The following is a 17,490-nucleotide window of genomic DNA, read 5'->3' on the forward strand; positions in this document are numbered from 1 at the left end:
ATTCTTAACCGAAAACTCAGAAGCCCATATGTACATTGAAATATTTATTGGTCCCTGTAATTGTTCCTCCTGTTCATACTTGCCCTGAAGTACTGCCAGACTGAAATGTAAGTGATGGGAGTCAAATATTCAGCCCCTGTTTTGTGAAAAAATGCAGTTAAATTCAACTTAGGCTAGAATGAAGGTTCAATAGCCTGAGTTAGACAAAATCAAGTGGGTACCCTTCACATTTACAGCTTTTTCAATATGAAATTGCTAAAATAAAGAACTTCAAAACACAAGACAGAACAGATCTAAAATGATAAAAGAAAACCTATACAACACAAGTTACCCTTCCACTATATTATAGACACAGACTTTCAGAACTGTATATTCATTTCCTGGTTGGTGGAGAGAAGCTGTGTCGCCTCACTCTGAAAACTGAATATGTGACAATGCATGCATATTATGGTTCCAACATGCATGTATTGTCATGTGCTTTCCTGTAATCTTTGCAGGACTAGTTCTTGTCAAACAAGCTCTTATTTCCTCTGTGGTTTAGTTGGACAGGAAGTCACACCTGACACACCCTCTGCAAAGCTCTGAGAGACTCAGACACAAAGAAGAAAAACTAGAGAAACAGAAGAAGCAAAGCAATAATCTTTATAAACATTATTACTGTATTTGTTTGAAGATTTCCTCTTTATCATTTTCCACCAAGAGAAGACTTATTGTATCTTTGATTTGTATAATCTTAATAAGTACAAATCTCTTGTCATTTTTCAGACTGCCAGGGTGTTGCATCCATTGATCTTACTTCTCTTATTACAGTCGTTGGGAGGTAATTTCAGTGAAACATGCTTGAGTAACACATGGATGTGTGTGAATGTGCTGGAAAGCAAAGAACATAATTCAGCTTCTGACAAATAAACAAAAAAAATCCTTTTTATGTAAACACAATGAATAAGATGAAATTTTAAAAATTGACATGAATGTAATACTGACATCAAAACTAATATTAAATTATAAAAATGATCATTAATTTAACAAGAAAGGCTGGTTAGAGTCTACAGTTAAGCAGCTCTGTGAGGCTGCACTTCAAAACACCAAGTAAGGTTTCCAGTGTGAATTCAGTTGAAATTTCCAATATCTTAAAAGGTATTTTTTAATTACCAAAGAGATTATAGATCAACTGATCAAAAATGAAGATACACAGAGTTGCCATCTTATTTTAACTATGACTAGATTAGTCTGCATTAGTCTGTACAGATCAATTTTATGTTTGCCTGTTATTGACTAATTGAATATTATGTTGTTCAGAAGCTTTGACTTGTGTAATTTTAAGATACCATCTGAATAAGTGGTACATGTATATACAACTTTTTTCCAGAGCTCCAGAACAGCTCAACAGAGATTTAACATTTAAAAATTAAAGGAAAAAATGTTTTGTAGTGATGAGGTGAAAGGGTCTCTTCAGATAAATGTAATGTCTGAAAAGATGAAAATCTCAAACTCAGTCAATCTTACAATCAGATACCATGAGAGAGACAAGAGTTCATTCCTACGCTCACTTTTCAAATGTCATTTAGTTTCTCTTTCCGTTCGTCTGCAGCTGCTGAGATAAAATGTCACACTGGTTGTGGTTAGAAAAACGCAGGGAAGTCAAAGAGTGAAAAACAGCATATTGAAAGCCACTGACTTCACCTTATAACTGTCTTCAGTGTATCATATACAGTATAATGGCTGAGGGCTTTTTTATTCCTGATTGAATGATGACATATTTGTTAGTTTTCTTTTAACTATTTTGAATTCACAGAAGTTCAGGATGATTCACCTGACTGATTGACAGTTGTTCAGAGCTTTGCTTTCACACCATTATTTATTAAGGCGTGAGCACAGAGTTATGCTGTTAGGGACATTATTAGGGACTGAGCCCAAAAGGCAGAGGACCTCGTTTTACTACTGTAAAACAGTAGTCCTCGCCTAAGGGCGAGGACCCTATTGTTAGAGCCTGAGCCCCAAAGGGGCAAAGACTCTCTTGTATCTGTTCCACTTCTTTCTTTCTTTATTATCTCACCACTTCAGACCTAAATTTGACCCCCTAAACATGCTCAAAAACCCACCAAATTTGGCACGCATATCAGATCTCTTGAAAAATATGATAAAATGTAAAAATTATCCCCCAATGTGCTAAAATGTGCTCTATAGTGCCACCTATGTATCTAAAATGGCGGCCACAGCCCGTGGGAATGTCGTAGAGAGATCGAACCAAAACTCAATTATTCGTCTCATCAAGACCTACAAATCCTATGTTGACACCCCTGACCTAAATCCAACAGGAAGTCCGCAGTGTGCTGATCAAAGTACGACTTTGTGCTAATTTTGGACCTTGAATAAACGCTATCTCCTCCTAGGGCGTTAATGGTATCGGTTTCAAACTTTAATACATGACTTATCACACTGTGCTGAACAAAAGTTATTAAAAACTTTGTAATAACTCGAACGGTTCAGATCTAGTAAGCCCTGAAAGTTGGAGTGCGACATCACACCTTACAATGTAAACCAATGGAGAGGCAATCTCTGGGCATGGACTTTGTGCCAAACTGGGGCGTCTGACGTCTAAACTATAAGTCCGACCACTTTCAAACCTGTGTCAATGGATTCGCGACGAAAATTCCTACAAAAAAATGTGATTTTTATGTAGGATTTGGCCCAAGTCATGGGATTTTTGAGGATATTTCACAAGAAGATCACTCTGAAATCCTTCCTTCCAGCTGAGAGGGAGAGAGAGAATGGGAGGGGGGGATGAGGAAAGTCAGCTCTGTCAGCTCAGAAGCCCTTGGACTGGCCACACTCCAGTTACTTAGTGTTTCTACACATCTGACAGCAGTGTTCAATCCTTACTCTTTTTCAAGTAGTACTTGTGCTCCTAAATGAAAGAATTTAGGAGCATACATATAACTTTAGGAGCACACTGAAAAATGTTCAAGTAAAAGTTTCTTAAAGAAAACTATTCATTACATACATATTCACAATTTATCACATACATATTTAAACTCTTTGTGTGCATGTGTGTGTGTGTGTGTGTGTGTGTGTGTGTGTGTATGTAAATCACAATTTATGTTGTTTTTAGGGGTGCTCGATTATGGCAAAAATCATAATCACAATTATCTTGTTCAATATTGAGATCATGATTATTTAACATGATCACTTTTTGACTGTCATTTTTGCCAGTTGCTGATGTTCATATATGCACATATTTTTCCCACTTGGCTGAGGAGACTATTATACATGCAATCATATATTGTCCTAATGATCAAGAAAGACTATAGCCTATATGAGGGAAGAACTTTAATGCTGAGCTACTGAACTCCAGTCTTCCTAAGTTCTTCCTTCATATATTGTCTTTCTTGATCATAGTATAATCTATGCTTGCATGTATAATAGCCTCCTCAGCCAGCTGGTAAAAATATGTGCATATATCGGCATCAGCAATCCGCCACAATGAGTTGGAAATATCTGCATATCAGATATCAGCAAAAATCTAATGTTGTGCATCCTTAGTTAAAAGTGTTTACATTACTAAAAGTAGACTTGATGAAAATTAGGAAATTAATTTGTTTTACACACAAACTCATCAAGGGTTTTCAATTTACTAATTGAAATTCAAGTGAATGGGCACAAAACTTGCATGATTTTTATGACACAGGTGTGAGCGAGGCAGCCATGTCTCACCCTGCAGAAAATTCTCATCCTCACACCGTTGAGATTTGATGTTTCGCCATGACAGAGGAAGTTGCTATAACTTTATTTTAAATGCTCCAGTCTGCACCAAACTTTACATGTTTGATAAGACTCCCGGCCTGAACACGTCTACATGACAATATTCCATCAGTGATGCAAACTGGCTGAATAGCGCCTCCTACGAAATTTCAGTAAAGCAGCCCCAACAGCAGGCAAAATAGTGGACAAAGGAAGTGATGTTTATCTCCTTCTTGCACTGTCTGAAAACAGCCCGGGTCTGAAGACATCTACATGCCCATCACAGAAGCCCTTCGATTGCGCTGCGGCCCAACGTGCGCAAGGGCGCGAAGGCCCGTTCAACACTGCTTGCAGCTTTAATTTGGTTTTAATCTTTCTAGATGCATTTATGGAGGAATGTTTTAGTTTAAGAATAATGTGCATTAATACAGTTTAGAGTGAGAGTGAAATATCAGATGATGCTACATAACAAACATAACTGACTCATTTACTTTAATGTTATTATTGTCATAACTTCTCTGAAATACAGTTTAACTTAAAGTGAATCACATCAATTTAATCTGTCAATTAAAATCTGTGATGTTGAGTGATTCATGTTATCGCTCATCATAGTTTAACAAGTGGAGTTCACCCACTATAACTCCAGTTTAACCAGTGTCAGGTCAAATAATGACCTGTTACCTCTTCTACTCACTCTAAGCCAGTGAGAGAAGAAGTGGTGACCAGATGTGATATAGTATATTATAGTGTGAGATGGAATAACTTGTGTTTTGATACTGTGAGTTTCAGACTGAACACAAAGTTCATTTGACTGCTGGAGTGTTTTTACAGTCTGTGTTTATTCAGCACAAAAACTTATTGTACTGAACATACAGACGTTTACTATAACTGGCTGAGAATGTACACACTTACTGTGTGTGTGTGTGTGTGTGTGTGTGTGTGTGTGTGTGTGTGTGTGTGTGTGTGTGTGTGTGTGTCTTTGTTATTTCCTCCAGACTCTCTCACTCTCCCTCTTATCTCTGCACATTACTGAAGTGGAGTCACAGAGCTTCAGTGTAAGTGTGAAGTTTTCACTCAGTTTAAAATGTTTTCAACTTGCTTTGAGTTCATTCACTTTGTGTTCAGTCTGAGCACACATTGAAACTTATTCAGAACTAAAAACATGTTAATAATTAAAATCATTTGAATATTAAAATATAATTAAGAAGAAACTCACCAGAGATATACACGTATATCTCAGCATAAATCTGATGTTTGATTTCCTCCTGCGTAGCAACACAGAAATAGTTGTCGGTCTTGGTCACAGTAGTTTGGAGGATGACGTCGTAGCGGCCTCCTTTTTCTGTCTTCTTTGGTTCTTCAGCTTTAAGGATGTTTCCAGCTCTGTCCTCCCAGTGTAATTTAGGTTTTGAAGAAGCATCTCGAACTTCACACTGCAGCAGCGCCCAGTTCTTTGTTTCATCAAGTATTGTGACGTATGGCTTTCGAGCTGCAGCTGTGAACAAAGTATAAAACAATAACTTGTAAAGAACAATTACAGGATCAGACATGAACTGTAATACTGGGATGTTTTGTTCAACCTGTCTCTGCTTGTATATGATCATATTTCAGAGGAAAAACAGAGAAACAGTGAAATAGAAAAGCACATCAGCCTTAACTACACATCTCAGGAATGTTTGATAGAACATATTTCAAACAAGTTTCAACTAAATATTTGGTAACTTATCACCACTGCAAACACTATTTCAATTTTGATCAAATATTTAATATGAACCAAATGAAGCTCTAATGAGACAAGAGGTGAACCTACATTTTAATACCATATTCTTCATTTGTGTGTAAAGAGACACTTTACTGATGTCAAAGATGAGTTTACTGGTCATGAGGAGGACGACTCAGCCTGTTAAACTGTTGTTTAATGTCTTCTGAGGCTCTGGAGCAGCTTTAGTCTTTAACAATAACCAGAGTAATGTCATCAGTGTTATCTCAGCTTGGACTTCAAGACTTTGACAAAAAGTCTGTGTGAACAACTGGAGTTAAAAAATAAAGTTTAGTTTTACGGAAAATATTGTATAAATCTCAGAAAGTAAATAAATGTGAAGAAATTTATCTCCAAAGTAATTGTGCAAAACTTAAAGTGGTGTCCAAACTTTTCCATAGCAAATGTTTATTATTAAATAAACAATAACAATGAAGTCTGAGATTCATGATAGGTTAATAGGTTTTGCCATTTTAAGGATTTTAATGTGGTAATTATACTCTATATCTATATCAGATACACATTATTGTTCCAAGCAGAGTATTTTTATATGTCTGGAGAAGATCTTTAATTTACCATAATTGATCATGATAACTATGAACTAAATAAAAAGACAATAACAACAAATCTCTGAACTCCACTCAGATAGCGAGCACACCCAGAGTTCATCTACTATACTGCAGAAATATCACTGTCCACAAATATAAAGCATGTTTGATACAGAAGATGGAGTTTCCACAGACACAGCTGCTCCACCATGAGGACGACGCCCCCACCTGTTTCTAGATCTGACGGATCATTATAGATACTGTAGAAAAGGTCCTGATGTGAACTTGATCCCAGTAAGAATGTATGGCTTCATTATAGTAGTAAAGATTTCAGTGGTTATATCAGAGGACTGTTTGTCATCCGATTTGTGTGTGTGTGTGTGTGTGTGTGTGTGTGTGTGTGTGTGTGTGTGTGTGTGTGTGTGTTCAGATCCCATGTAGTACATCAGTCCTCCCTGCACCAGCCCAAATCACCTGGTTTCTCTGTTTCCAGCCACCCACATGCTCCACCTCATCTGCACCTTCTTTCCACCTCTCATCAGTCTATTCTATAGAATAATACCTACTTTTCATGGGCCTGGTGAGTTTTGCAGTCGCGTAATTCTAAATTAACGCAAGGACAGAGTATCGAGGAGCAAACAAGTGAAGAGCAAGAATGGTGAATGGCTGTTAATTAAAATGAATAATATTTATCATAAATCAGCCAGTAAAGCAGGTTTTACTGAGAACAGTTCTGCATCTAAACAGAGACTGAACAAGGAGGAGTGATACAACAAGGACTGCAAAAATGCTGGAAAAAAATAAGACAGCAGTTCAACTTAAAACATCGTCAGCCACAAAACACAGACCTCCAACACAATTATGTTGAAACACAGAATACAAACACATAATAAAACATGAGAAAAAACATCATGATCAGAAACTAAGAGGAACTGAGGAATCCACTGATCAAAATCAGTTCTGGCAGAGATGGAACAACTTAAACAACTAAAAGACAACCTGGCCCTATAAAATGGAACATTTTGAAAAACTATGTGAGCAAATTTCACTGAACAATCTCAATCATGAACCGAAACAAATTAGAGAAAAATTGACAATCCTTGAATCAGCAATCAAAAATAATCAGAACCCCCTTGATTACCTAATTACAATGAAAAAATTAGAAAATAGCATAAAAAAACTAAGACCTGGGAAAGCATGTTGAACTAATGGCATCAGGACAGAGATGCTGAAACACAGCAGCCCTGAGCTGAAACAGGCTCTGCTTCAGTTGTTCAATCTCATTCTTCAATCAGGTTGCTTTCCTGAGATCTGGAGCTGGAGGCTTATTTCCCCGATACATAAGAGTGGAGATAAATTGGTCCCTAATGACTACTGAGGCATCTGTGTCAGCAGTAATCTGGGGAAGGTTTTTTGCAGCATTATCAATAACCGGATGCTGGCCTTCCTTATTGAACACAATGTCCTGAGTAAAGGACAAATTGGCTTTTTACCAAATCACCGCACTACTGACCACATTTACACTCTGATTATTCATCACGTACATCAAAAAAACAAGGGGAACATTTTTGCAGGTTTCATTGATCTTTAAAAAGGCTTTTGATTCTATTTGGCAAGAGAGAGATCATGTTATAAAATTCTACAAAGTGGTTTAGGAGATAAACTTTATGACATCATTAAGTCGATGTATGTCAGAAATAAATGTGGAGTAAAAACTGGCAACACAACTACAGATCTCTTCACTCAAGGAGAGGTGTCTTTCAGGGCAACAGCTGAACTGTCCAACTCTATTTAACATCTACATTAATGACTTAGCAGTACTGTTGGAGCAGTCTGGAACACCTGGCCCAACCCTTAACAATAAAGAAGTTAACTTCCTGCTCTGTGCTGATGACCTGCTGTTGCTGTTGCCCACACAACAAGGACTACAGCAGCACCTGAACCTCCTGGAGCACAACTGTCAGAACTGGATCTGACAGTCAACTTTAACAAATCTAACATAATCATCTCCCAAAAGAAGCCCAAATCTCAGGAAAGCAAATATCAATTCAAACTAGAAAACACCATGTAGATCACAGCTTATACTATGATTACCTGGCTCAGAGTCAGTGACTCAGGTAACTTTGGTCTTGCAGTGAATGCACTGAAACAAAAAGCATGTAGAGTATTTTATGCAATTAAAAGAAAATTTTACAAAATAGAAAATTAGAATTTGGAGAATTCTGTCCAGAAGTCATGGCTACCGACAGAGAAAAGAGTCTGTGGTCACTGCACAACAGTGAGGTAGAGACACAGATGCACTTCCTCTTAAAATGTGACAAACAGAATAATATCAGAGTGCAAAGAAACCCCACATACATACAAACAAACACACAAACACGAGTTTAATGTTTTCTGCCATTTTCCAGTTCTTTTATTTATTCATTTATTTTATTTAATGAATCGTATTATCCTTGATGCTTTGGGAATATTGTTCATCTGACATTCATGCCAAAAAATCTTGCTGACTTGAGATTGAAAAAACTGAAGAGAGACGACTCCAGTCTGACTCAATGTACTGGAGTTTAGTGACAACAATTTGATTTTTTTTTAATCTGCTTATGTAGAACTGAGTGGGATATTGTTTTTATATATTGATTTTAGCATTTGATTAAAAATGCTGCAGTAAAACAACATGGAAAATCATCACAGAGATACGTAGAGACTCGTTATAGAAGAATATGCTGACGTTTGCTAATAACAACTGCTGCTAACAATTTGATGTGATTATTTTATATAATTTTGTAGATTGTAATCTGTAGCACTGAACAGGCGATTGGTTTTGCTTTGCTACGTGATTATTAAAAAATACTGTAGTGAAAGAACAAGAAAGTTATGACAGATGTTTGAATTTCAACAAAGGAAAATTAGGGGAAAAAATATGAACCTTTCCTGTTCTTCGTGGCCGTTCGAGTCTAGATTTATGAGTTTACGAGCTGCACTTGAATGCACCATGATCAGCAGTTGCTGTGGGAAGAAAATCAAACTTCGATCTGTAATTGGTTTCTAATTTGTATAAATTTAAACTCTTGGCGCTGCCATCGCGCTGCTCGGTGATGCCAAGGCGTCTGAAGCCCTTCATCACCAGCTGGCATTAGAAATGAATGACTGTCGGCTGCTTTTGTCGCTTATGAATCTTTCCTAACTGGACGCGATGCGAACGAGCGAACATCAGATTGTCTCCGAGGTGAAGATGACGTCACCGCAGAGAAACAAAGCATTCAATAAAGTAAAAGATAAAAACATGCAAACCTGCTCACAGAATCAGGGTTATAGAATACGGTGTAACACCTGTTTTCTACTAATTATGAGACAGTAAGTCATAATTACGAGATAAGAACTCAGTTTCCTTCCTTAGTGAAAGCAACACATTTCTGTAACTTCATAATTCAGTTTAATCATCAATTTAAATAGTTTTATTACCGTTTTCATCACCAAACGTTACTTCAAACCCAGTCAGGAGAGAGAAAAACACGAGAAGAAGAAGCTTCATAGTTATCGATGACGTCTGAAGATTAAAAGTCACTTTAACACCACTTAACGAAGACTTCACGACTCGAGACAGAGTAACAGTCTCATCTGAAAATTCTATTGGTTTCTCAGCTTCCGGGAGCAACAACACTGTCGTCGTTATACCACTGCTTCCTACTTTATTCTACACATTTAATCTGTAACTGTGTAAGACACAAAAAGAAACACAGAGCCAGGGCGACAGAAAACACCACAGAACAGTCCTGATTGATTGATTGATTGATTGATTGATTGATTGATTGATTTGACCTGCACTTTATCAACAGAAACTAAACCTTTTCAGTGAGGTTTCCTCAGAATACACAGCAGTGTTCACAACACAAGTGATCTTTTACAGTAAATGCACAACATGTATCATCACACTGTTGCAGGCTTTCAGTTTATTAACATACATGAAGGGAAGTCCTGAGACGACAGACAGTCCAGAGCTGAGGAGCCTCGTTTCTGATCAAAAATAACTCCCAGATTCCTTACAGTGGTGCTGGAGGCCAGGGTGATGCCATCTAGAGTATTATAATGTCAGTGAGACTCCACATGTTCTATGTGGTGCTGCTGTCTTGACCAGGATACTCCGGGAAGAGAAGTTTTAACGTCAGTGAGGCTCCACATTGGGCCTACAGAGGGCGCCACACTCCACTTTTTAATACACAGTTTAGCAGCCGGATGATCCTGATTCAGCATCTGCATTTCCATATTTTTAAGGGTTCATGTTCAACCTTCAGGACTAAAAAAACTCAGAGTAGTTGACAAAGCACACGAGTCAAAGTCTGCACAGATACATTAGTGGAGAACTAAAAGCAAGATGGTTTAGTCTTTCCATTATTGATCCCACTGATTATGAAGTATCGTTCACATGCTTCTGTCAGAGCCAGTGTTTGTGGAAAAAAGGAGAATCTGAGGAACAAAGAAAGACAAGTCTCAGTTTATAATTTAGTCAGATAGCTTTTATAGATCTCAACACTGGTGAAAATACATGAAATTCCTTCATTCCTGACAGTGTAGACAACTTTTACACTTTTAAAATATATATTTGTGGACATTTTATGCCTTAATTAGATATTGAAGAGATGACAGGAAACAAGGGAGAGAGAGATGTAACACAGGTCCTTGTCTGGTTTGAACTGGTGTTGTTGTGGTTCATATTTGACGTCTTAACCCCTAAACCACAGAGGCAGCCCAGCTTTTATTGTTTTATTGGATCTCTGGCACTCAGGACAACATGAGGAGACTTTTTAGACTCAATGAGACGATGATTATGAATAAAACTTGTTTATTTATGTTGCCTGTTCTTAGGAAAAATAATTTCACACACTACTGTAAATATAATATTTTGGTCAGAAAGATCATCAGACATTCATTTCTTTTTTTCAGGCTTTTTTTATGCATAAAGCTCCATAAAGAAAAGGTTTCTCCAGTTTGGTGCTTAAGAAGTGGACTGGCCTGCTCAGAGTCCTGACCTCAACCCCGTCCAACACCTTTGGGATGAACTGAAACACTGATTGTGAACTCGACCTTATCACCAACATCAGTGTTGATCTCACTGATGCTCTTGTGGCTGAATGGGAGCAAATCCCTGCAGCCAGGTTCCAACATCTGCTGGAAAGACTGAAACCAGAAGAGAAGAGGCTGTTATAGCAACAGATGAAGGTGTCAGAATGAGATAATAATCATATAACGGTCTGATGTGTGAGTGTCCACATACATTTGGCCACATAGTGAGTGTAACCAGGACTTAGTCATTAAATTCTAGGTCTGTCCTGCTGACAATAATCTGGATAAAGATCCAACAGTTGAACACATGAGCATCAAGCTGTGTGTCTTTCTGTCTCTTTTTCCCCTTTTTTTGTAGAACCGAGGCTCCTCAGCTCTGGACTGTCTGTCGTCTCAGGACTTCCCTCTTCTTCACCTCTTCTTCCTCCTCCTGTCGTTTTTCCTGAGACTATCTGGAGGTTTGGTTCATGGCTCCTGTCTGTGCTTCACCCAGCTGACTCTGATTCAGACTTGCATTGTGTCTGTGATTAACTGCAGCATCCTTTCTCAGCACCTCTTGTCTCTTGGTTCGCGGCTACATTTGTGTTTAAATTTGAACCACAGATTTATAATCAAAGACGAACTCTTCAAAATCTCACAGTTGTGCAGAATAGAAAAATATGAAGGCCTGCAGTGTTTTATTTGGACAAAGTTAGAGACTGTTTGTTATTTATCAGAGAGGGTGTCGTGGTTCTGTTATTGACTCTAGAGACTCTTGTTAGTCTTGGTTGCCATTATCCTCCAGATGCCCTCAGACTTTCTCTGTTTTGTGAATATTGGACTGTGTGGGAGAGGGCTTATTTTGAGTTGGACTTTTTGAAGGATTATCTGATATATATGGTTTCTGCTCATTGATATGCTGGGTTGTATTAAGTGTATTGTGTTTTCTGTTGTGTGTTCCTTCACTCCTCCTGTGTTCATGTATTCCTCCTCTCACCTGCCCCGCATTACCCTCATCAGTCCTGCTCCCTGTGTTTCCCTCAGCCTATCAGCTCCCAGCCTGCCCTTGTGTCCAGTCACCTGATCCTCATTTGCTCATTAGTTCAGTTTGTATTTTAGCCCTGGTTTTCTGTTCAGTCTCTGTTGGATCCTCTGTTTCGTTCTGGTTTGTTCTGTTCAGTTTGAATAGAAGCCTTGTCCTGTTTGCATGAGCATTTAATAAAGAGCCTGAAGTCTCTGTATTTGGGTCCATTCCTGCTACTCTACTTGGCAGAGGGGGTGTCTGGCCTACTTTATAAAAATAACAAACCTTGACCATCCCCAGTAAAACACGTATTTTAAAAAGAAAAAATCTTATTTAAAATAACTACAAAATGCAACCATTTAAAGTTAACTGTCCCTCCCCTAAGCCAAAATAGCTCCCATAACTAACAGTCCCTTAGAGACCTCATGTATGTTTTTCAAGTGTAAACTTGCAACAGTGTGATGACATGTGTTGTACTTTATCTGTAAAAGATCACCTGTGTTGTGAACACTGCTGTGTACAATTTATAGAACAAAATTATTCATCCATTGTCTGCTTTTCCTTTTGTGGGTTTCTGGAGCCAATCCCAGCACATGTTAGGTGAGAGAGGGTCCATCCTGGACAGATGACCAGTTGATGACACACAGACAACAACACAGCTAAGAGCTCATGTTTCAAATTCAACTTGTATGTTTCTGGACTGAGAGAAAGAAGGACCCATCAATGCAAACATGGGAAGAACATGTGATGTCCACATATAAGACGACCAGCTGGTTGTAGCTTTTGAATCCAGGATGTTCTTGCTGTGAGGTGACAGTATCAACCATAAAGTCTTGTACAAAACAATCATCTTCTTTCAAGGATTTAAAAGAGTCTTTATATAAACTGAAACAGGAAAGTTACAACCACCAAATATATTATAACAACTGTGAGGCTGCATTTTGCTGCCTCCTTCCTGTAGATTTATGGAGATAATACTTCAGTGCAGGTCAAATCAATCAATCAATCAATCAATCAATCAATCAATCAATCAATCAATCAATCAATTAAGCAATCAATTAATCAATCAGGACTGTTCTGTGGTGTTTTCTGTCGCCCTGGCTCTGTGTTTCTTTTTTATTCTTACACAGTTACAGATTAAATGTGTAAAATAAAGTAGGAGTGGTATGAATAGAAGTAATGACGTCACTGCCGTTGCTGCTCTCGAAAGCTGAGAAACGAAACTAGTGTTCAGATGAGACCGTTATTCCGCCACGAATGGTTCAGTCTTCATTGAGTGTTAAAATGATGTTTAATCTTCAGACGTCCTCGACAACTATGAAGCTTCTTCTTCTGGTGTTTCCTCTTCTCTGTTTTGAAGTAACGTTTGGTGACATAAGCGGTAAGAAAACTATTTAGACCAGGGGTATTCAACTAAAATTTAAAGAGGTCCAGTTAGAGAAAAATTTCCTGAAGCAAAGGTCCGGGGGATCATAATGTCTAACTATTTAGTGTGATATATATTTAAGTAGCCTTGTAGTTGTATCTACATCTGCATGTAATCAATACCTGACTGTCAAATCAAATGAATTCAGTACAATTCAAATACTTTTTGACAATATTTATTGTCACGTAACATAGAACTGAACATGTATGTATGACTGCTGATATGTTTAATGTAATAATAATAATAATCTCATTTACTAAATAATTTTCTCTGTCTCACTCATCTGTCTTGTCTTGCCTCTCTCTCTCATCTGTCTGCACTCATACTCTATTCTGAAGAAACCACATTGAAAAGGTTTAGTGTCTGTTGATACGGTGCAGGTCAAATCAATCAATCAATCAATCAATCAATCAATCAATCAATCAATCAGGACTGTTCTTTAGTGTTTTATATCGCCCTGGCTCTGTTTTTTTTAATTCTTACACAGTTACAGATTAAATGTGTAAAATAAAGTAGGAGTGGTATGAATAGAAGTAATGACGTCAGTGCCGTTGCTGCTCCCGAAAGCTGAGAAACGAAACTAGTGTTCAGATGAGACCGTTATTCCGCCAAATCTTAAATCTTCATTTAGTGTTAAAATGATGTTTAATCTTCAGACGTCCAACAACTATGAAGCTTCTTCTTCTGGTGTTTCCTCTCGTCTGTTTTGAAGTAACGTTTGGTGACATAAGCGGTAAGAAAACTATTTAGACTGATGATCAAACACGAGGCTGAAGTTGGCTCCCGATCCACAGCTTCCGATTGGATTTTCCCGGTGCACCTTAAATGTCTCATACCGCCTGCAGATGGCGGTATTCAGTCGTTTTCAGTCTTTCAGTCTTATTGCTATCTCTGCCTATTTGCTGTGGTCTAAGATTTACAGTATTGCTACAACCCAGCCTTTGTTATCTGAAATTCAAAGTAGAAGTCCACATCTCTACAAGAAAGGTGTTTGAGACATGGCTGGTCCCACCTAATCGGGCTTGTTGCTCCAGAAAAGTAAGCAGGACTGAGTAATTATTAATATTTGAGTATATTTAATTCATACTTTTCCGGCCATTGTCTCTGGCGAGGAGCAGCCCCACTTTACTTTTGGGGGACGGTGGGTCCCAATCATCTTTGATGATGATACCCAGCTGGACAGGATTGTAAAATACCTGTCAGACTTCCTCTACAACTGTGACACCTTCTTTGCTGATGTCAGCAACATGGTTTCTTCTGACAGGATCAAATACATCCTGAATGTGATGCTGTCAGAGGTAGGTCAACAGCAGTTTTAACTTATATCCCTGAACAGATTTTTTTGTGGTTATGGTATTAGTGGTTAAGATTAAACTTGGTAGATATGTGTATTTTTCTGAGTATATTTTCCTTTTTTTAAAAAAAAACTTTTACTATTTAAGTATATTTACTTTGTAATTAAAACAATAATAATACTCCACCTAGACAATAACGACAGGCGACATCTTGGTATCATTATATACACCAACTTGTCATAACATTTTTTTTTCTTACTTTCACACAGCAACTAAAAAGTAGAAAAGAAGTATTCACCATCTGGAACAATGTGCCATTGCAGGAATTGGAATAAATTGTAGAAATTTAGTTTGAGAAAAATTTGGTTTCAGGTCAGGTTGGTTGTGCTTGTTTACTTTGTAAACAAATCTAATCCACTAAATCTGTATTGTCACTGTGTTTTCTATACGGAGCATAAAGGATAAAACACAAATTTGTGAAGGAGGGGCAGAAGAAAAAAGGGAGAGAAGGAAGGACATAAAGAGTGAAGGAAAGGCAGTGAGGAATAATAGCAAAGGACAAGTAAACAGGAAAAGTACAGAGAATTGGTGGGAAAAATCAAATAAATTAGAAGGAAGATGGAAGTATAAAGAGAAAAGTAGAATGACAGATAAAGAACAATAGGGACAGAGTGTAAGCTATGTATATGACTATGAGAAACGCAGGAATATGGAAGAGAGGAGATAGAAAGAAGGACGGAAAAAAGTAAGTAAGATAGACAGAAATGTCCAGAATGGAGGTGGGCCAGACAGTAAGACTGAAGGACACTGAGACAAAAGCAGGACATTCAAATGAGTTGATCTGGAAAGAAGCAAGAAGATATCAGGAAGAAACAAAGACTGAGTTACATATGGAGGTTTTAGTAGTAGTTAAAGGGCTCCATAGGTACTTGAAACATTAGTAATAGTATTAGTTATATTAGGAATGCAACCAAAAGTTGTAGAACTACTTTCGAGCAATAGTGACGGTAAGAGGATGGGAAACTGAGAAATACTACTTTTGACCCAAAGGCACACTCACAGACTCAAAAAGCAGGATGATTATGAAAAGAATTTACTTTGTCAGCAGGGACAACACAGGACACCAATAGGTTAAACAGGTAAAAGGTTAATAATAATAATGATGATAATGTATTTATTTGTTTAAATAGAACTTTTAAAAACAAATGTTACAAAGTGTTTCAAAAAGCAATAAAAAGTTAAGGCAGGCAGGAAAAAGCAAAAAATAACAAGCATTACTTGAAAACTAGAAAGACCAGAAAGACTAGAAAAGGGCTGCAACGCTGTGACTAGACGACATGATACACACTGTGGCTAATGACGAGGATACTGTGTGGGTCCACAGTATAAACTCTGGATAATAGGGTAATGAGGATCATGTCTGCAGGCAGGTGCAAGGTCAGGTGAATGGAAAAAGTAGGAACACAATAAGAACAACTGGTGGACAGGAGGAGAATAACAGGGTCTGAAATGATGGAAAATGTTAGTGAACATTCAATCAAATGTTGATAACCGTAACAAAGTATTGAAAGAAAGCTCTTTATGAAAATGTCTTCATATATATATATATCTATATACATCTATATATATATAGATAGATAGATAGATAGATAAATGAAGAAGAAGCACACTTGAGACTGAATTATGGTACTTCTAACACAGGCCACGGTACAGGCTTTGGCATAAGTGAGAAGACTAACATTGGCAGAAGCAGTGAGAGAGGTTGACCATGGCCAATTAGAGGAACAATGGTAATTTTGTTGAAGTAAGAATAAAAAATAACTTTTCTACTTTTGTTTTGAAGTCAGAAAGAGCAAGTCTTCATGGCAGTCTGAAATGAAACGGAGAGACGTGGACTTCTGCTTTAAATTTCAGATAACAAAGGCTGGGCTGTGGCAATATTGTAAATCATTAACATTGCCATTTTCACAAGTAGAATAAAGGTTTCATAAATCAGAAAGACACTTCAGCCACTCTGAGATAATCTAGTCCAGATTTGACAGTTCTAAAAATAATGTTTTTTGATCTGGACCTGGTCTAATGTGGTCTGGATGGGAAAAAAACAGTGAAATCGCCCCTTTTTTGCACTTTCACAAATAGAATAAAGGATTCACAGATTAGAAACTGTGTTTTAATGAGTCTCTGGAGTCTCCATGATAATCTAGTCCAGATTTGACAGGTCTAAGTAACAACCGCCATCTACAGGCGTTATGCGACATTTAAGGTGGACCGGGAAATTCCACTCGGAAGCTGTGATCGGAAGCCAACTTCAGCCTCCAGGTTTCAGGTTTAGATTTGCATGTTTTATCTTTTACTTTATTTAATGCTTTGTTTCGATAATTGTTAGCAAATGGCTCCACATTGTTTCGACAGAAAAGCGTTTTGACAGCTTGACACCTCTTCCTAACATACAGCGAGCAAACTCTAGCGGACGCAGCGCGGAAAATTGTCCAGATATACTACGAGCGATTTCGCAGCGCTGAGTGTTGTTCCCGGGTTTTATTCCTCCAAAAACTCCGGCTCTGCCCCCGGCTCTCTCCTCCAGAGCGCCCCGGTGCTCTGTCCCTGAGCAGCGGCTCTGTTCCTCCGCTCCGTCCGGTCCTCCACACACACACTCA

The 17,490-nt window shown here is 37.9% G+C and overlaps 2 protein-coding genes across 11 annotated transcripts in view; one reads left to right on the forward strand and one right to left on the reverse strand.

Moving 5' to 3' along the window:
• Positions 1–17,490, reverse strand: part of LOC122981168 (hemicentin-1-like) — a 738,767-nt gene that overhangs the window by 24,196 nt on the left and 697,081 nt on the right. The gene's annotated exons all lie outside the window — the stretch shown is intronic.
• The window catches only part of LOC122981172 (V-set and immunoglobulin domain-containing protein 1-like), a 54,961-nt gene continuing 50,776 nt past the window's right edge, over positions 13,306–17,490 (forward strand). For 6 of the 10 annotated variants that reach the window (XM_044349777.1, XM_044349780.1, XM_044349779.1 and 3 more), the window contains exon 1: positions 13,318–13,493. In XM_044349777.1, coding sequence (XP_044205712.1) covers positions 13,370–13,493 — 124 coding nt within the window. In that variant the 5' untranslated portion in view covers positions 13,318–13,369. Of the gene's footprint in view, positions 13,494–14,092; positions 14,272–17,490 lie in introns of those variants that run through there. The other 4 variants (XM_044349785.1, XM_044349782.1, XM_044349784.1 and 1 more) reach the window with 4 other exon arrangements.

Source organism: Thunnus albacares, chromosome 4 (genome assembly GCF_914725855.1).
Source record: "Thunnus albacares chromosome 4, fThuAlb1.1, whole genome shotgun sequence".
Lineage (NCBI taxonomy): Eukaryota > Metazoa > Chordata > Actinopteri > Scombriformes > Scombridae > Thunnus > Thunnus albacares.